Below are 21,162 nucleotides of genomic sequence, written 5' to 3'. Positions count from 1 at the left end.
ACAAACAAAGAAACTTGTTGCCAACCGTAAAAACCTGAAAGTGTCAAGTACAGCAGGTCAGATTGAACCAGCCGACCCGCCTAAACTGATTAACACAAGTAAACGACATTTGTGCATACATGGCAGTCATCGAGGAAGCACTGGAAATAAAAGGAAGCTTGAAATCAGCAAAGAGAAAGCTAACCATCGGCAAAGAGAGGGTGTACGCACTCGGATTCGAGCAGCGTAGCATAACTCACAATAAAACGCACGCAGGCGAAAATCGCGAGGTTTTTGCCACGGAATACATTTTCCACCTGAAAGCCTACGGTTTTATTGATATTTTCACCAGGAACTTCAAGCGCATTTCTAAATTATTGGCAGGCGAGCGCCGTGGTTGCCGTGATTACGATGTCAAGGTGCTGGTATGCTCCTCCCTTTTGACATCGAATTTATTGAAAGTACTTCTTATAAAACCAGTGCTGCAGCTGCTGTTATAACATCCAATTATTTTCAGTGCAAGACAAGGTGAGCATTCCACTTGGACAATTTGAGATGCCGCATTCTTTTGACTTGCATGTAGTGCAACCTGTAACCGAGTGTGAGCAGGCTACAGCTGTCTATCTTTAAAAGTTGAATGTCAACTCCTGCTGACATTGATGTGTATACCTGTCATCGTACGAGATTGATAAAGACAAACTTGGTGGTGGCCATTAAAAATGCCGCTTGTGGTCTCTTACACCCATTTCTTTGCACTGGCCGGAAACCTGAGCATGTTTTAAGGTCAAAGCCATTTAGGGCCTCGCAATGTCCGTGCCGATGTCTCACAGAGATATCTGGTGATCTCCGTGCGCAAGGGGCTTTACGTGCGCATAGAGTTCCTGTATATCACGTAGCGCAAGAGTTGCGCATCTGATTGCCACATGCCGCGGGTTCCCGTTCGGCAGAAAGCCCGCTTTCAGTATTGCGCACAGTTAGTTCTACTCAACTAGCCATCGGCGGTCGTGGAAGCAGCTGCAGCGGCGGCCGCTCATCTGATAAGCGGCCCAATAATATCGTGCGCCAGTCTTTGCCCGGCCGCCCCTCGCCACTACTCCTTGCCGCTGCCGCTGGTGCGGTGGCCCGGCGGCAGCTTTTTCACGCGAGAAGGGTGGCTTTCCCGCATGACCTGGAACTCAAGATGGCGAATGGACGCGCAAGCGCAACTCTGCTTCCCTAGGGGAGCTATATGCAGGAACTCTACGTGCGCACAGATCATGGAGGAAAGAAAACCTTTTCTTTCCTCCATGGCACAGATTAACTCTATGGCGCACAGCACTGTACGCCATCTATCGATAGCGGCGCACACTGTACTACCATCCACGCGCTACCTGGGGAGAGCGCCGTTAACTGCAGTAGCAAAGAGCGCGAATTTCAAAGGGTAGAAAACGCAAAAATAAAGCAAACCCTAAACTATCTAACCATAATTCGCGGAAAAAGGCGCCATGAACGATGCCGAGGGTGCGAAGTACTGGGACGCGAATTCTTTCGTGTGGCGCTTGTTATTTACAGTGCATTTACTGCACCTCAAAATCACTTAAAACTCAGAGTGCATCAGCACGCACGGACGATGACGCTCATCACACAAGCAATACACAACTTGCGTCCCAGTGCTCCGCACCCTCGGCATCGTTTACGGCGTGGACATGATTTATTTTTGTTTCGCAGTGTCATCTAAACTACCTGATTGACGCCCTAGTGGAACCTTTGTGTCCAGTACATTTGTTAGTACAGTGAGTCCTCGTTAATACGAAAACACTTTATTTGAATTGTTTCATTGTCTCAACTGCAGCGGGTATAGAGCTAATCATTCTCCCTTTTAATGAAGTATTGCTGACAACAGAGATGGTTTCCTGTTTTGGGGGCTTTGTTATGACGAACGTTTACTCTGTTGTTCATTTGTGTGCTCCCGGCTGAGGGTGTCCCCCTGTTGTTTTCCAGGGTGTCTGGCGGAGAGCAGGAGGTGCAGGAATTGAGGGCGCAGTTCCAGCGAGGCAAGGGGATCCCGAACCTGGTGAGTGGTGGCAAGCATGCCTCATCATTAAGTAGCTTATTCTTCAGCGTTTTCATTGCCCCAATATCTGCTATTGTATTAGTGTGTGAGTGACACGGCCTCAATTTTATTGCACTTTGTACTTTCAGTCCAAGGTGGACATCCACGTGGTGTGCAGTGTGCTCAGGGAATTCCTGAGTTCACTCACTGAAACACTCATCACCAAGTCCCTCTGGGACGTGTTCGCAAAGGCGACTGGTAAGTTCATTACTTCTTGAGCAACTTTTCTATACCACCGATTTTCTGTACATTAATACACCCGCAATACCAACACTGTCGCAAACCATTCATTGGGTTCATTTACTTCTGTGTTTTGTTGCTACCGGCCGGCGGCATCCGGCTGTGCACTTGTCTGTGTTGTAATCCAAGTGCGCGTTTCGTTTCCTTTTTTCTATTCCGTTCGGGCTGTCTTATTTGATAGGAAGAGGGTTTCTCCATTGCGCCACTAGCCTAGAATAATATTTGATATGCAATGTTCTCGCTGCAATATGATGGTTCGAGAAACAATCACACCGAAAGATAAATGCCGGCCGAGATGACGCCACGGCATTCGATTCGCCGATGCCACTCCGCGCACGTCACTTTGTTGACTCCTTCTATGCTGCTTGTGTTTTCTTTGAATTTTCTAGGAGCACAAGCTCGCTCCAGTAAACTTTGTTCCTTCAAGAAATATGCGTCGTCTTTGGCTACGGAACAATATGGAGATTTAAGGTTTTCGCCTTAAAAAAGGAACACCAGTGGTAAAAAGACACGAGCAACTTTGTACATCATTTGGCTAGAAAACGTGCCATTACGGAACTAGACCTTCTTATCTAGAAGGTTCAAGGGGCAGCTTGAGAGCCGCCACCTTATCAGGAGGCGGCAAGGGAAGCAGGAAGGTGCAAAAGAGGTGCCCTTCCTAAAAGCACCTTGCTCGTGCCTTTTAGCCGCAGGTCACCGGTACGTTTCGGAGAAGCCCTGTTGCTGCTAGCAGAGGAGGAAGCCGGTTCACGTTTGTGGTGGTTGATCGCAGTTCCTCAAAGAGCTATACATCCATCCCAAAGTTAGTTCAGGGTTCTCACTCGTTCCAAAGAGTACATTTTGCATGTGCTTTGGGCCATTTTTCAAGCGAGCCATAGCTTCATGCGCCACAGTTTGATAAACCAAGTAGGTGCATTTGCGTTTCAGGTTATTTCGAATAGTGCTTAGATTTGAAGCTGAGTTGGATATTATGCTTTTTCTGTGGCCACATCGCCAAAGACGGCTTGGGTACCTGTGGCTCCCAGCAACTCCGGGCGTTCGGCCAGACATCGCTTCTGCTGGCCTGCAGCTGCTACCTTCCATTTTAAAGGGACATGCTCCTCGAGACAACTTTTTTTTTAATAATGAAGTTGGGAGGCTAACATTTTCAGATTCTAAAGATTGAGCTCCTCTAGTCATATATGCAATCAGATTTTGAATAGCTTCTCCGGATAAAATGTTACGCAGCATGACTTGCAGAAAAATGGCTTTTTTGTGCACACTTTTTTTGATAGTAAGAATTTTTCTGAAACTTTTAAAATAACCTAGGTGGTTCCTTATGAACTGCAGAGTGCACAAATCTACCTGAAAAAGCCTCATATTCATTTTCCTCACAACGAAAAAAAAATGACTCGCAGTGTGCCTTTCCTCGTTCTGTATATTTTTGTTTTATCACCGTCCGAAATATCTAAGGACACAAATTGCATAATGAACAAGATTTGTGCACTCTGTGTTATAATGAACACCTGTGCAAAATTTCATCGTGATACAATTAAGTGGGAAAATAAGTGTGCACAAACTCTGAAAACGGACAAAAACAAGCTGAGAAAAACGCAATTGAAAGTTTATTTCTTTGGCAGATTCAGAAAGTCTTGCTCAAACAACATGAAACTTGATGGGGATATAGTCTGAAATGTCCACATTGAGGTACTAAAACTAGAACGCTCCTGCTGCATAAGTTGCACCCTAACGGTTCTTGCGGGTGGAGTCCTCGGTACAGGCCCGTTTCACCAGGCTGTGGCGATGGGACCTAGCCTCAGGAGTCATCCTGGCAGACATCTGCCTGATCCTCCACTGGTCACTTGCACTGCTTAGTCTAACCAGTTCTTCTGAAGGCAAGATGCCCAGTTCTTGGAGAACTTGCTCAAAGCTATAGTGTGGCCCCTGTTGAACCACAACACCGTGAGAGCAGTGGCCGTCTCAACTACAGTGAACTGCAGGTTGTACGATACAGTCGTGTGCCAGATGCGCAGTGCTGCTTCTGTCTCCACGGATGATTATTTGACATTTTTTTTACACAGGGGCATGAAAGGCTTGCCACACTTCCTCCTCTTGCTAATCAAGCCAAGCTTTTGGGGGCGGCTGCAATCTTGACAGTAGTTTGACAGCACCTCAAAATCCAGGCAGAGACCAGTGTCGAGAGAAATGGCAGTGCCAACACAGTTGTGGCTTTTCTGTCCTCGTTTCTGCCAAGTACAATCAAACATCACGCTAACGTCAGTCTGACCAGTTTGCAACACAGTTACTTGCCTTGCTTCAGCATGGTTGTCAGAGACGACTTTTGTGGCCACGGCATGAACTTTCTTGGCAATGTTGTGGAACGTCTTTTGGTGCAGTGGTTTTGGTAGACCAAGAATGGCACAAAACCTGCACAGCTGATCGTGTCCGATGCCAACCGCGCGTGCAGCGAGTACCGCTTTCACATTGATGGCGAAACTATCACGGAGACTTCCCCTGCAGAGTTCCGGGTTGCGGCCTCCGCGGCCGATGGCGGCAGCGCGCTGCGACGAGTAGATAGAAGAAACCACTCCTGCAGGGCACTCCACGTTTTTGCAATTGAATTTAGGTTCAGTACCGATGCGAGGCCCTTCCGCTTGTTTGCGACCTCAACTACGACGAGTTCGTACTTCCCGCACATCGCGCACACGGCGCTGCTCACAAGGTCACTCAGAACGTCGACTTCGGAGATAACTGCGCTTGCACCACTCCCGTTGCCGACTGTCTCCCCGCATTGGAAGGTTGAAACTTCTCCGATGCGTTTAGAAAGCTGATTGCAGAGTCCTTCAATGCTTTTCTGGTCATGAAACTTCCGGCCAAGTTTCGTACGGGGACAAAGGCTACCGCGAGAGGCGCCACCGCAGATCGGAGGCCATCGGGCGCGGCCGCCGCTGCTCTGTAGCCAGACCGGCAGGCAGGAACGCAGTAGCAGCATGTCTGTTCACACCAAATTTCTTCGTCACTCCCAAAATGATCAGTCCGTTTCAGCGGCCCACGACACGTAAAGCGAAAGCGCACTGCTGATAAGGCGGCGAGCGTCTGTTTTATCTTGCTCCGTGGTCTGTTCCCTGCCAAACGCGCTCTGACCACGCCCCCGGCTGCCCTTCGATCAACACCAGCGCCGCGGTGCGGTCTCCCTGGGCAGCGCACGAAGCTCTCCCATAGCGTGACCGCGAAGTTTCATGACCAGAACAGCATTGAAGGACTCTTCTGATAGCGTCACTGATAAAACCAGCCTCGCCTGGTTGAGCCGCGCTCGCAACACTTGAAGGTGCGTCGCCGTTAGGCCTCACCGTGCCAGTCGTGCCGGCGTTGGGCGTAATCGTCGCAATGCAGCGCCGCTTCCGCTTTCCCTTGTACGGGCGTGAAGTCCGGGACTTGCGGCGATGAGTCATGCTTCTTCTCACCGTTAATGATTAACAATACACGATAAGGAATATGAAAATATAGCGCGAAGTAACGAACGGAACGACGGAGGCGATAGCAGCTCACAAGCGGCGAGAGCCAATGGCGGTTCCGATTTCGCGTCACGTGATTTAAATACCCATGTGGGAGGTCTCAATACAAGCGGGAAGAAATATTTTTATTTTTTACGCGGAGATACGAAGCTGGCGAGCGGTTTGTTTGAGAGAAGGCTTTGACTACCTCTCTCAAGTGACTGAAATGGCCGCCAGCCACGCTTACGTGCAGCAAAAACTATCAAAGACGGCCGAAATTCGACTTGATTGTGATTTCTAGGCTCACCGTGAGTCATTCAGACACGATTTTCACTAATTTCTCGTTCATATTTCGTTTTCATTTTTTTCCCATGAAAGCGGGGTAGTCAAAGATGATAATGCAAGTGAAAACAAAAAAAAACGACGTATTTCCAAAAAATGGTGCTTTTTCGACCCGCGTGTCCCCTTAAATATATGTTCTTCTGTGGCTCGGTGTTTTCATTGCCTAGTGCTGCCCCACTCATTTTGATACTGGAAAGTTTTGAGTGTTGCCACACCCTTACCTGCAGCACTAATGTTGTTGCACCTTTGAGGAACATCTGTCCTTTGGAAGGCTGTCCCAATGACCTTGCGAAGGGCTGGCATCAATTACCCTGATCCCCAGATGATCCCAAATAATGTAGGGCCACGAGTTGCCGCTACCCTACCGATCGTGGGCTTGTGCTGCACTGGATATGTTTTGCCGCAATACCTAATGGCGGACATTGATACGTTCAGTTTCTTTTGTGCCCTGGTTGCCTGACATTGCTAAAAACAGCTGCTCTCAAGAGCCTAGCAACTCTTCATCACCTGAAATAGTGATGTGTACACATTATGAACTTTGTTATCTTTAACATTTGTTGCCTTCTATAGTGGAATGCCATGGCTGTGAGGGGGGTTGTGAATGGAAGGAAGGTGAGAAAAGGTTGTACTCTCATATTGTGCAGAGCTTCCGAGTGGTGACCGGACGTGCGGCTTGTGGCATGCCGTGTCGGACCTTCCCCCGGTCAACCGGGACACCCTGGCTGCCATGGTGGTGCACCTGCAGGTGGTGGCCAACAGCGCCGAGGCCATGATGCCCCTTGAAACCCTGGCGCGGATGTTTGCGCCCACCCTGGTGGGCTACTCGTCCACCCATGTGGCCTCGGTGGCCGACCTGCAAGGGGAGACCCGCACTCAGGAGCGGGTGAGACCATACTTCAGCAAAACTGGACGCCACTCACTCGCACTTACTCAGAAAAATAAATTTTCACTTGCGTGCTCACTCGCACTCACACTCAGAAGTCGCCCTCACCACTCGCGCTTACTCGCACTCACCTTACCACTCGCTCTACCATTCTCACTCACTCGTGCTCACGCTTACCGCTCGCCGTCACCACTCGCACTCACTCGCGCCCACACTCACCTCTAGCCCTCGCCACTCGCACTCAGTCGCGCTCACCCCTCAGCCTCATCACTCGCACTCCCTCGCGCTCACGCTCACCACTCGTCGTCACCACTCGCCCGGGAGTGTGCACAGCAGTTTGTTCTTGAGTGATGAAATGGAAAAGTATCAGTGCGTTACGACGTCAGAAGTCCATCCAAAACGTATTACTGAATCAACACGCCACCAGAAACTTTTTTCTGTGGTGCCCCATAGCACGTGCGCAGTGACGACATATTCCCGAAGCTAATGAAATTGCGCCGTTAACAACCATCTCAGCCAGTGGTTTGACGAGTAGCCAACAGAGTACAAACGCAAGAGTGGCTCTCATCGCGGTAAGCCCCGCAAATCGGGCGACTGCACACGCCCCTTAATGAGCGGTGAGGGGAGCTCAGCACTCGCGTGTGGCGACTGGGACTCACCACTTGCGAGTGGTGAGCGGGGCTCACGGTCAGTGGCGCTCTCACTCGCGAGTGCTGGGCGGGGCTCGCCGCAAGTGGTGCTCGAGCTCACTGGCACCCGCCAGTTTAAAAACGATGGCCAGGCTCACTCACCACTCACTCGTGAGTGGTAAGGGGTGGGGGGGGGGGGTGAGTGCACTCGTCAGTGAGCCTGCCGACGTATGGGAGAGACATAATGACGAGAGGGTGATTAAAAATTGGTGTGAATGGCCACCAGCAATAGGGAACAGCTGTGAGCTTCGAGGGGCAGGGTCTTAAACAGAGTGCAGCCATTTTGAAAGGGGGGGGGGCAGGAAGGCAACATGCCAAGTTTGGTTCATTCCAAAACACTTCTCGATACTTGTGAGAATGATACCGATTTTAACGCTGAATTAAACTAATCTAGATATCAGTGAAAACAGATGCAGCAGTGGCGTCTTCTTGCAAATTACATTCTCTCCGGGTGCTTGTGATGTCCTAGCAACTTCTTGGGTGACCAGCAGCTGCAGAACACGGCCACTTCAAAGAAACAAGACTGGGCGGTTGGTGTGGGGCTTCTTATTATGTTCGTATCACTTGCTTGCTATTGTTAACACAGTGATTGTTTTGAGACTGGGGATGCCCGGTAAACGGACCAGGCTAATTCATCACATTAAATCACATACAAGGATTGTATAGTTCTGGTTTAGCTGTATATACCACAGTACAAGTTGTACAGAGGTGTAAGCTGAATAAAAAAGGTGACAACAAACGGACTGTCACCATTTTTGTGTTTAACACACACTGCTTAGCTTCCATAATAATTTCAGTAAGGCTGGAAGCATTAAAAATGATCTGTGGTCTGCAATAGCGCAAGCCCCTTTTCTTGGCGGGGGAAGGGGGGGGGGGGGTAGCACCAACTCTGCACACAACACAGCTGCTGTTTTTGTTGAGAGTGCACATTTTCCTGGGAAATTCCAACCTGCGTTAATGGTATGTACCTGAACTATTTAAAGTTGTTTCACGTCCACTGTAATTGAATAATAAATTGGTCTAATAAAGTATTTCTTGTCCACCCAAATACTCATGGTTTCAATCGTAGAATCTTTATTATACAGGCTGCTGGAGCGCTAACTGCGCTACTTTAGAATTTTCTTTTGAGCAAACACCTAGATATTTTCTGCGTTAATTCTAGGCAAGGTACTTTACGATCTAATAAGTTTGGCACGAATGTTTAGGACCGCGCTTACCGTATTTACCCGATTCTAACGCGCACTTTTTTTTCCCGAAGAAATAGGCCGAAAAATCGCATGCGCGTTAGAATGGGATACAAAACCGAAAATGCCGAAACAGCGGAAATTTCGTCCCACCCATCGCCATCGCCATCGCCATCCCAAGATGGCGCCAAAACTTTTAGCAACAATTTTTCGGACGAAACAAGTATAATGAACTAGAATACTTATTCTAGCTCACTATAGCAGCAAGCCTAGGCGCCTAGGCTTTTCTATCGGCGTTCACACAAATCGTCAAATCGTTTAACTTGCGCGCTTGATAACAGCAATGACAGCGGCGGCTCCCACGCGTTCAAAACGAGCGGTCGGCTGTAGCGTGCACCTCTGGATGAGCTCTCGGGATGGGCGTGCGAGGCGTGGGCCATGATCCCATCGACCATGGTTGAACGTTCGTTCAAAAGTGTGGCATCGCGAACGTGCTTGAAGGCACCGAGGACGAGATGTTGTGGTCAGCGGAGAGCGACGAGGAGCGAGATGAGTGAGATTACTTCGGGAAATAAATCGCCCGTTTCTCTCGCATTCGTTTGTCTGGGTCACTAAGTCCAGTGCGCGTTACAATCGGAGGTGCAAGTTTTTGCGGTTTTTTTTTCCAGGAAAATGGGTGCGCGTTAGAATCGGGTAAATACGGTAGTCAATTATAAAAAGGACCCAAGCACATCTTGCGACTTGTGAAAGCTATAGAGGTAATGTCAAATTGACTTCCGTTGAGTGGTTGAGTGTTCCGTCCAGTTTTGAGCTCCAAGGAATGGTGGCTGTTGAGCCACAGTGTGATTTCTGTGGGGCCATGCTTGATTATTTCCCCAATACAGCATTCGCAGCCACAACTGCAACGTTCCCGTCTCCCCATAGCAGTGCGCTGCCTGGCAGGACAGTTATTGATGTGTTTTTATTCTTTTGCGAAGCTCGCGCTATGCTTGGTTTGCACATGATGATACCACCGCCATTTCTGGTGCATTGACCTGAGCTTTCTCGAAGATACCTAAGGTAAGAGCGGAAGCCAAGTTCAGAGCCGCGCCCTAGACTGGGCAGACACGGGCCAAAACGTCGCTCCAGGATCTCTTCAAGAAGGCAACACGCAGCCTTTGAGTAGTCTGCCATGTTTAAGTTGTGTGCCGTGGCAATAAAAAATAAGCGTACTTTAGAGCTAGTGTGTGAAAAGCTTTGTCCCTTCAGCAGAAGGGAGGAATATATTGCAATGATACACTCGCGCGATGAATGGTCCAGCGGATGACATAGAGGCCTTTTATTGTAAACTTGTGCCCGGAAGCCAGGTAGTCAAAGCGATCTTCATCTTTCGTTTCCTGCCCGGCTTATAGGCGCCTACTCGGTGATCTTCCTATTCTTTTAAGTGGCTGCGCAATGTCCCGCACACGCATTGCGTGAACACAATGCCGTGACTCGCGAGAGGAATTATTCCACCTGCAAAGTAATTAAAGTTAAGTCCTGGCAATACTGTAGCCCATCCTTCGGTAACTTAATTTCCGCTGTGAGACCACTGGTCACTGGCTTAGAAAAGTGCTGCCATATATCTCTCTATATTTATAGGCAATCGTAGCTGAAACGGTGGTGAAAGTGCTGTGCGTGCCATCAGGCGCCATTTGTTTACAGCTCTGCTCCGGTACAACTAAAGTTCATTCTGCACACTCGCAAACTACGTTTTGTATTCGTTTCGATTTTTTTAAATTAAAGTACAGCCTTGGCTGCCTGCTGGTGGTGTTTTGCATTGTGTTTTAAACAGTTTGACTTGTTTGCAGGTGATGCAGGCGCTGTTGGACCTGCCTGCGGACTACTGGCAGCAGATCCTGAACGGGGGTGACAGTGACGATGAGGGGGCCACTGGCACCCCGGAATTGAAGAAGACTCCCGGTAAGTGAGCTATTCTCATCCTTTTCGACCGTCTTTTTTTTGCACTTCACTTTTCCAAGTCGACTCCCGTCAAAAATAGTTCAAGAGGACGACATAAAACTCGGTAATAAATGCGCTTCCAATTAACCACACCGAGAATAAATGGGCATTTTAGTACTTTGAAGCTAACTGTTTATAAAAAATTCAGTTCTTGCCATCTGCTTCTGCTTGCAGAATCTTGCAGCAGAAAGCAAATTCTGCAGACTGTAGATGTGTCCGAGTTCTGTGATTTTGCCTGCAGCAAAATACCGCTGCACGAGGGCAAGGCCCTCAGGTACATCAGAGGTTGTAACTAAGTTTCAACAATTGTGGCAATAGTAAACGTTTTGATATCAAAGTTCATGGTTTTTAATTAAACAACAAATTTGTAAAACGTTTCGGTGGCCTCAGCAATTTAATTATAAAATGTTCTTAGTAGATATTTTTAATTCATTTTCCAATTACCGAGAATTTTCCCGTTCGATCGCATGCGGAGGTGGCGGTACCATCACTCAGTACCATTTAACCGACAGTTGCAGTTAAGTGATCTTAAATTATCGGGAACTAGCTGTACTAGCTTCGCACACTTTACATGTTCTTACGGGCATAGTGTAAGGCGAACGCGTTTTCCTGTTCTCCCCTCAGGCTGCATTGCATTTAGCACCATCAATAACAGAGGGCTGGACGTTTATACTGAGGGATGCAGAGAACTCAGATTTCTTTGGAAAGAAAAATAAACTTGCAGCCATTCTCTCACGCAAAAATGTTGCCCTTTACTGTGCACATGAAGGTACGAAGCGATGGAGAGCAGCTATGCCGGTATTATGGAATTGTCAAACCATTGAGAAAGAGTCCAGTCTCAACGTATTACTCCAGAGTATTATGTTGATCCATTGTGCAGTAAATACAGATTGTTTAACACTAATCGAGTGTAGCAAATGTCCCCCCTTCCGTACTAGACTTTAAGATTCTAAGGCGCAGAAAGCCGCCTCTTATCATTACACTGCACTTCGTTGCCCAGTTGTTCTTGTGAATCAAGACCCGTCACAGCACATACATTTTTCCCATTCAGAATGGCTACTGACGCACTGCAGTTTAAACGGACGCTTTCCTCAAAATGTTGCTTAAATTTTGTCAACAACTAACCTTAAGGCAGTATTTTCAGTGCCCAAGTAGACAGCATCGTAACTGTAGCACACATGAGAAGTAAAAACTCTGGGCTCAATTTGTACAGGCTCCGTGGGTGCAGAGCTTTGTTCTGTTTTAGGAAGGGGTGGGGTGGCTGCATAGAAACTATAGATTTCAACTTTCTCGTGAATATGGCACGGCAACTAGCAAACGCAGTGTGCTACATTCATAGAGCGAGACATAGTCGACGAGCAGTGAGTTTCCGTCTCCTTACCCGAAACACTACCACAGGATCTCAATCGCTTTTTTGGTAGCTGCCACAAGGTGCTTATAATTTTGAAATGAGCAGGGAGAGATAAGGTGCCCGTAAGCTAAAATTACATCCGTTGCAAGCTAAAATCACATCCGTTTATTGCACTGACCTTGCAATCACAACTACATCGACTTCTTAGAAACACCAAATTCCTGAAAGCATCACTACACCTCTCCCGCCTTCTATTTCTTGCCCACGGTTTATGGAAATATCTGTGGGAACCAATGGCCCAATTAATTTTTGGGCACGCTCGAAAAACATCCCTGGAGTTGAGTCTGTCCAGAAATCCTACGCACTCCGGAAGGTACCTGAGGTTTTATTCCCTACACCCCATGTCCGATAAGCCATAAGTGGTGACGTCACTTGTCAATAGAGCAAAACGGTCGTGCTCTGACCGAAGAGCGCGAGAGAACAAATGAAGACAATCGTGGGAGAACTGCAACGGAATGGCTAGGCAAAGCATTTTATTCGAAAACAAGCAAACAGGGCGACGAGCAGGAATCCGCATCGAGATCAGCAGGGGCAAGGGTCAACAAGGACTACGTCAAAACGTGCTGCAATACCCTACGTCTCGCAGATCAGTGAAACCCTTGCACGCATTTTCAAAAAAGTGTGTGGGCACATCGCGCACGTGCCCACTAGCAAGGTGCGTTCTGGCCTTATCAATGTTGACGACTCCCACTCACGCTTCATATTTTTAAGTGTTGTTTACAAGATTCCATATTCCGAGTGTAAATCTGTGTACATTGGCGAAACGGGCAATCCCCCACCGCGGTGCCTCAGTGGCCAAGGCATTGCGCTGCTGAGCACGAGGTCACGGGTTCAATTCTCGGCCGCAGCGGCCGCTTTTCTGATGGAAGCGAAAAGCAAAAACGCCCGTGTGTACGAGATTTTGGCGCACGTTAAAGATCCCCATGTAGTCAAAATTAATCCAAAGCCCTCCACTACGGTGCGCCTGATCGCCTGCATTGCGTCACGCGTTAAACCCTACAATCAATCGAAACGGGGAATCCAGATTAACACAGAACTGGAGCTGCGTGATTAAAGGCCATGTAAAAACAAGTGCACTTGTGGAGCGGTGTGAGAGGACATGTCACGTGGTCGAGTGGGACGAGGCAAAAGTGCTGACAACCGAGCCCAAGTTATCTTCTCGGTTGCTGCTCGGGTTCATCACTCAGGCAACGACTGACACTTTTAACAGAACGGACGGCAACGTGCACCATATCTGTGCGAACTCACTGCGCAGCACAATGCCCAATATATAGCATCACTTTCTACGGCACAAGTGAACAAGGTACACGTAAGGGTACCTAAACGTCAAACAGCTTTTTTGACTTGATCAGTTACCTGCCCTTTATCGTTGCAATAATGATTTTATACGACCAGGCGGTTTTCCGGCACAGTGGCCGGGGTGAACGTCATGTGGAAACAATGGCATTCAGGCTTATTTCGGTTGATCAGTGGGTTCTTTCTATTGTGAGCACAACAGGCTTCGTCCATGGCAGAAGTAATTGGATCGGGAAAACAAGGTGTTTTTAAAATGCAAAAGCCCCAATGTTCGACTGCACTGTGTAAGGCAGTGTGAATATTTACTCCACACAGTTCGCAAAAAAAGTATACAATGTACCGTGGGCCCTGCCTTGTACACACGCAATTACATGTTATTGTACTCCACCATGATTTAAGGTTCCACGTGGTTTATTGATTCCTGCCCCTGTGGTTGACTGCACTTGGCTACATTGCAGTGTGTGGTAACCATTGTCTACGCATCACTGCTAGCTGTCACATTGAAGAAACATTTTTTTCCACAGGACCACGAAGCAAACTATTTGGCCCTATTTACAGTTCTGGCGGCACAGGTAGCAGTGGCAAAAAGACCTCTTGGCGTGCTTCAAAAAGGTAAAGTACCTTTGCTTGCTTCTATTCTGCACACAGGCATGTGATGAGTGTTCTCGCCAACAGAATTTCCTGCACAAGGCACCTTGCACATTCTCTGAGGTGGTGGGTGGTGACACCAAAATCCCCATGCATAGGCTGTATCCAACCATCCCAGATAACGCAAAACAAACCTGGGTAAATCCTCAGGATGTCCGACTCTGGACATTTCAGCATCCTCAGGTTGTCCAGGTCTTATCCTCAGCCAGTCCAAACGGGGTCCGTCTGTCCGTTCAGCATACATCCTCAGAACGTCGTCAAAATGATGCCGCTGGACAATTTTCGTACACTTCCAGGATACAAACTAATGTTATTTTTTCTTAGTCTGAAGTTACCTACAAGCTAAGGCAACAGGCCTCACTACACACTAAACTTTCTTACACCCTTTCTGGCCGAAAAGGGTGTAAGAATCTTGTCCCATGGCGAACACCTTTAAAACGTGTTTTGGAGAAAAAAAGGTGTATGGATGAAAAAATGGTGTTCGTGTGAACACCCTAAAAAAGGGTGTAAGGTTGCTTAACACCCTAAAATAACGGTGTGGCCAGGGCAGCAGCTACGCGTGGCAATGTGAATCGGCGGAGCGCGCAGCAATCAACACAGTCCATACGCACAAGTTACACTTGGAACACAAATGAATTGAAAACCAAGTGAATGCATGCGGTACAGGGAGTGCATCCTTACTTAGTAATACTGGTAATACATGTGCTCTTGCTTTTATATCCAGCAAAGGAAAGCCCCCCCAATCGAGTCGGTGGGCTTGTCGCAAAAAACAGACATTTTGCGCTACTTTTGGAACTATGGATTTTACTATGCAAATTAGCACGCGGATTTGCAAAACCTTTTTGATCACGTGGTAGTTTTTGTGTTCCGTAACTTATAGAATTTTATTAAATTCAAACAAATCTTCCCCACCACTTCAACACCCTTCAAAAAGGGTGTTCATTATTTCAACAACTTTTTTCCTAGAAGGGTGTAAAGCTACAAATTACGGTGTTCGAAACTAAGTAAAAGGGCGTAAAGAAAAAGGGTGGAAGAAAAGACCGCCAACTAAGAAAAAAGGTGAAGGGACCTCCAACTTTGGAGACATTTTGTACCTGTCGGGTGGACTGACCATTTTCTACAAGCGGGGGGTGTTATTTATTTATTTAAAAATACCTTACAGGCCCTTGTTGCAGGGCATTGTGTAAGGGGGGTAACAAAGGGTGAGTGTCGTGACAGAACTGTAAGGGAACATCAAACTTTGAATGAACTTTGAAAGAACGGAACAGCAAATAACAGGATATATGTCACTAAAGAGAAAAAGAATGTACAAAAAAAGTCACTTGAAGTGACACATACATGGGAACATTGCAGGTGGGAAGGAATGCAAATATGCGCAAAACAACTTAGTAAAAAACACCTACTACACACGTAGTTAAAAATATTCTATAACAACGCGCAGAAAGCAACTTGTTCTTGTTTCGAAAACACAGGATAAGAGTTTTACTTGTGTGTATAAGGACATCATAAACTACAAAAATGCAGCGGTCACAAAGTGTGAAGCGGTAAGAAAAAAGAAAGAAAAAGAAGAGCGCGGTGCTGTTTTACCGAACACAAGGCCTTAATCTGTAAGCGGGAGGAACCGGAGTAAAAACGAATGGATATAATTACACTGGAGCGATACAGGAGGTGGCACAAATACTTGTAAAAAGAACCAGTCGACGTTTCTATCACTGAAAGAAAGAGTGGAGAAGTTGTCTGAATTTTTCGTGGTCTGATTGATATGCGATGTCATTCGAGAGATCATTCCACAAGCGAATGGCGTGAGGAAGAGCCGATGAGTTAAAGGCGTCGGTTGACCCATATAATCGCGTGAAACTTAAGTTATTATGCAACCTGCGAGATGTAACGAACGGAAGGTATATCGAGTTGAAATGGGAATGGTTTATTACTGTACACATACTTATGGAAGAGGCATAGAAGAGAAATATCCCGCCGAGTACTCAGCAATTGAAGAGAAAGGCAGAGCTTAATTTCCGTTATGCTGCTATGGTAGTCGTAATTTCTCGAGATAAAACGGGCTGCCCTATTTTGAATCGCTTCAAGCATGTTGATTAGGTAATTTTGGTAAGGGGACCAGATGGATGCGGCGAATTCAAGTTGTGGGCGAACGAAGGTCTGATAAGCTAGTTGACGAACATGGGATGGGCAGCTATGCAAGTTACGGCGTAAGTATCCCAATGATTTTGAAGCTTTTGCACAAATGGTGGTGATATGGTGTGACCAAGAAAGATTTGGTGTGAAATGAATACCTAGGTACTTGTAGGAGGATGCGTGCGACAGAGGGTAATCATCAATGATGTACGAACAATTGGAAATATTTTGCTTGCGTGTGAAAGACATAATTTTGCACTTCTGCTTGTTTAGCGACATCAGCCATTTTTTGCACCAGTCATTAATCTTGTTGAGGTCGTTTTGCAGTGTTAGGTGGTCGTCAGCACAGGTTATTGAGCGATATATAATGCAATCATCGGCGAAAATTCGCATGCGAGATGAAATGGTGATTGGCAAATCGTTAATATAAATTAAGAATAGCAGGGGGCCGAGGACGCACCCCTGCGGTACACCTGAGGTTACGTGGGAAAGCGGGGATTGGATATTGTTTATTACTGTGAACTGCTGGCGGAGCAAAAGAAAGTTTCGAAGCCAAGTTAAAGTGAGCGAGTCTAATCGAAGTGAAGATAATTTAGAAATCAGACGACAGTGGGGTACACGATCAAATGCTTTTGAAAAATCGAGAAAAATGCAGTCAGTCTGAAGGTTATTGTTCATGTTGCAATGTAGTTCTGACGTAAATTCCAGCAGCTGTGTTTCGCACGAAAAACCTTTTCTAAATCCATGTTGGTTGACAAAAAAAGAAGTGGTTAGATTCTAAGTGCCGGAAAACATGAGAAGCGATTATATGTTCCAGAAGTTTGCAGCAGATGCACGTTAGAGAGATGGGGCGATAACTTTCGGGTGAATGTTTATCGCCGGCTTTAAACACGGGGACTATTTTACCAATCTTCCAGTCAATGGGAAGCTGGCCTGTTGCTAATGATTGTCTTAAAATGTGATACAGGATATTAACAGAAACAGAAAGGGTGTTTTTCAGAACTTTGGAATTTATATCGTCAATGCCAGCTGGTAATGTACCTCACTGGTAATAAATTAGCATAATTTATTACTGTAATAGCCTTTCCTCCACGGTAGCAGCAGCGTTGGCACGTCCATATAGATTGTGATCCAAAAGAAGTAATACAACGGATCATTTAGGGATCATTCGCAATCCATTGTGATCCAAAATAAGCTCTAGGATGAACCATTGATGGATCATTTACAGTATCTAATCCTGTGGATGTCCCCCGGAAGCCCAGAATAGGATTCAGGACGTTTAAACCATTTGAGGACGTCGTCAGGACGTTTTGAGTTATCTGGGATGTGTAGATGTTAAAAAGGTGCAGTAGGACCCTTTGCCATGGTGCACAAGGCCTTTGCCATGGCTCACAAGGGCTGTGGCCATGCTCTATCTAGTGGCCTCCTACTCTGTCTACCAGGCAGGAATCGCTGGCACCCTGCTCGGCACAAGGGCCAAAAGCTCATTGGAACACCCTCCACTTTTGCTTATCCTATAATAATTCCAAAATTCTTTGCCGCATTTTATCAGGTCGCAGAATGGGTTCGCACCAAGGGCGAATTCTTATTGTTACCTGCTGAAAGCTTCCCCTGTTCCGTGTTTATTGAATCTGTAAACAAGTAACCAATTCACAGTGGTATAAACATTCCTCATTGGTAAGTCCGTAGAAAGTGTTGTGGGAACAAGCTGTGATGCACTCAGGTGAAATTCTTGTTGACGTAAGCAACTAGGAACTCGACGAAACTCTCAAATTGACATCGACAATCGACAAGTTCCTCATTGAAGTCGTACCACGTTCCAAGGCCTCATTTTAGAGTGTGATTTGAAAAACGAAACCGACTCTGACTTGTTGCCAGAAAGTCTGCGTGATCAGACGAATCAGTATTTGCAGAGCATAGCTGTGTGCATATTTGAACCATAGAGAAGTGTTTCCACAAACATTCCTCATCACTGGTCAACATTTTATAAATTGTGAGCTTCCATTTTTGAGGTGACTGTCTGAAAAGCTGGCCATGATTAAAACCATTGGAAGTCTTTATACGCATCATATTCACTTCAAAAATAAAAATTCTAAATTGTACATGCCTGATGCACATTTAGCATAGCAGAAATGACTTACTTACTTTCCTGGAACTGAAGAAATCGGCCAATTTAGGAAAGGTTGCATAACGCTAAATCACATTCAAGCCATCAACCAGGGAATCGAGAAATCCGCGAAATATAACGGAGGCTTGTATTCTGGCCCGTAATCATTCAGATGTGTTTGATTGAGTGGAGACTTCCCAGTAGTTAAAGAAATGGAGCACTGGAAAACTGAGCGCAGTTGCGCGGGGGGCTTTTGTATCAGGCAGGAGTGGCATACAGGCACGTTAATCCTTCGTAATAAGTTTGAACAGTTACTTCCTGCATTAGGAAATTTTCCAAACGAGATACACCATCATGAATATCATTCACAGGCCGTGCAGAGAGGGTACTTTGGAGGACTGATGGCAGATAGTCGTGGATATGAGTAAATGGGGAGGTTTTAATGGAACCATGAATAAAAATAACGTTTTTTTCACTAAAAAGACTTGTGCAAAGACAAGTGATGCCAATTTTTTCGCAAACTTCACACTGCATAGAAAATAATACTGGCCACCCTAGCTGCCCAGGCTGCGTTCATGGGTACCTTAACAACCAGCATTACGTGTGGGACTGCGCAGGGATTATTCATACAAGGCAGGCATACAGAGACTCCCTTTCTCCTTCTCCTGGCACTTGGGCGGAGTAGTTCCCCGATGGCCCCCAGAAATAGCTTGAACTCGCTCTCGGCAAGCGCACGAAAATCACCGGCGGGTACCTATCCGCGGGCGGGCAATTAACCACCTCCTCATTTACATTTACATTGACAGAGGAGGAGGACTGGGAGGCCCTCCTCCACTGGCAACAGCAGCCCCACTCTAGAAAAGCAGAAGCCTTTGTAGGAGGGCAAATAAAGGTGCTCTTCCCTCTTTCTCTCTCTCAAACAAATAGCCCAGGTATTAGAGAAAGTAAATGAATCAGTGGCGACTCTCCCATCACTTTCCCGCGACGTCTCTATGACGTCACAGAATCTGGTTTGTGGGATTGGCGGCTGCCGAGCAAAGCAACCACCAAGAAGCATCTCTGGGAGGTTGTAATAGGGCTTGCAGTACTGTTTTATCGCATCACTTGAATGTTAACATGCACCTAGGACACTGATAACTACGTTTTGAGTGCCAGGTCATATTACGCCACTGTGGCGGGAACGTTGACTTTTTCTCAATATTTGTCGCATTTTTTGGACAATAAATGTCTTTCGTGGCTGCATGAAGCAGAGTGAGTTACCAAAGGCCATTTATTTCAGAATGTTAAACAAAGTTTCGTTTCGCATTAATTGCCGATACCTGGGAGCAACATGTCCAGTGAGATCAGAGAATTATCTGCAAGAAATGAAGAAACTGCATTGCTCGTAGCGCTCAGTGGTTGTGTTCAAAATAAATGAAATATATCGAGAGTACTGTTATTAACGACACATGCCTGCACTTGACAATCACAGGCAATCAAATATAAGAGTTAGGTGCAATATTATTTTGGTCAAGCAGGCGGGAGGACTGCAGAGATTGCTGTTTGTGCACAAAAATGTCACTTTTTTGAATTAGTCAAGCATTGAGGTTACCCTCCAGCATTTTTTTGCTTTTCATTTTGCTGCAGGTTATTATGTATGGCAGTTGCAAGTAACTGCAATAACACAGAGTGCATAAATAGTGCTATTATTTACACCTTGAAACTACCATCTTTGTAAACCACCTGGGAGCATGAAAAATTTCGAACGCAGGACGTGAAGCACCAGGACAGGCGCTTATTGTCTGTGTCCTTCACATCCTGCGTCTGAAAATTTTCACGCTTAAGTGCTGATCATGGAGTACAAACAAGCTGGATTTTAGTAACATTTATGTTTCACGCGCTCAAATCGGCATTAGGTAGTTACTGCTACAGGTTACAGCAACTACTTCACAAAAAAGCCTCCAATACAATTAGTATTGATCGGATGCGTTCCAGTTGATGTGAATGTATCACGTTGCGTATCCAAGGTTTCGTCCACTCGGGGCTAATTTTTGAAAAAAAAAGTGAGGTCGGTATTTCATTACTGATGATAAGTTTGATTGTAAAAATAATTTCGCTTAATTATACCTTCACTACTTTCCAGTGCTGCACCAGGATCCAAGAGGCGCCCCTTCTTTTCCCCCACTCTGAAATGATCAGCCGATGGGGCAAATACTTCGAAATTATTTTAAATTCTTGACCGTGGCTCAACAAAGCCAGTAAATTTATTTTATTATTTGGCACATGTTCCATTACGAGCTTCCTTCTGTCTTATAAAGGGATTTTAATCGGCACTTCTTATGGAATCTTGTTGTTTTGTTTGCAATGAAGTGCTTTTATTGGTTGACACATGATTCTTCAGATGCTTCTTTCCGTGTTTACAATAAAGAGCTTCTATTATTTGGCACATGGTCCTTCAGAAGCTTCGTTCTGTATTTGCAATAAAGTGCTTTTATTACTCGTTGCATGGTTCTTCAGAAGCTTCTTTCTGTGTTACAACTGCACTGCCCAGTTTAGCTGCACCCGTGTCCAAAAGAAGCGGTGCAAAATTTTGGAGAGCCAAGTTGACCTTTGAGTGATTTTGTTCAAGTTCGTGCACGGTTACAGCAGAGGAGGAGACGGGACAGAAGGGTCGAGCCCATTTTCAGTGGAATACCTTTTTTGTGAGAAGGACTTAAAGGCCAACT

At 46.3% G+C, this 21,162-nt stretch overlaps 1 protein-coding gene across 2 annotated transcripts in view; it reads left to right on the top strand.

Annotated features, from left to right (window-relative positions):
• Nucleotides 1-20,932, top strand: part of LOC144149606 (rac GTPase-activating protein 1-like) — a 44,751-nt gene extending 23,819 nt beyond the window's left edge. For both annotated transcript variants that reach the window (XM_077681249.1, XM_077681250.1), the window contains exons 10-15: nucleotides 1,960-2,032; nucleotides 2,161-2,269; nucleotides 6,771-7,009; nucleotides 10,712-10,823; nucleotides 14,094-14,181; nucleotides 20,580-20,932. In XM_077681249.1, coding sequence (XP_077537375.1) covers nucleotides 1,960-2,032; nucleotides 2,161-2,269; nucleotides 6,771-7,009; nucleotides 10,712-10,823; nucleotides 14,094-14,181; nucleotides 20,580-20,631 — 673 coding nt within the window. In that variant the 3' untranslated portion in view covers nucleotides 20,632-20,932. The remainder of the gene's footprint in view (nucleotides 1-1,959; nucleotides 2,033-2,160; nucleotides 2,270-6,770; nucleotides 7,010-10,711; nucleotides 10,824-14,093; nucleotides 14,182-20,579) is intronic.
• The last annotated feature ends 230 nt before the right edge of the window (nucleotides 20,933-21,162 follow it).

The sequence above is a fragment of the Haemaphysalis longicornis genome, unplaced genomic scaffold, assembly GCF_048455015.1.
Source record: "Haemaphysalis longicornis isolate Haplotype H1 unplaced genomic scaffold, Haemaphysalis longicornis Haplotype H1 scaffold_8, whole genome shotgun sequence".
Lineage (NCBI taxonomy): Eukaryota > Metazoa > Arthropoda > Arachnida > Ixodida > Ixodidae > Haemaphysalis > Haemaphysalis longicornis.
Note: the sequence above shows the minus strand (reverse complement) of the source record. Positions and strands in the feature narration are given on the sequence as shown.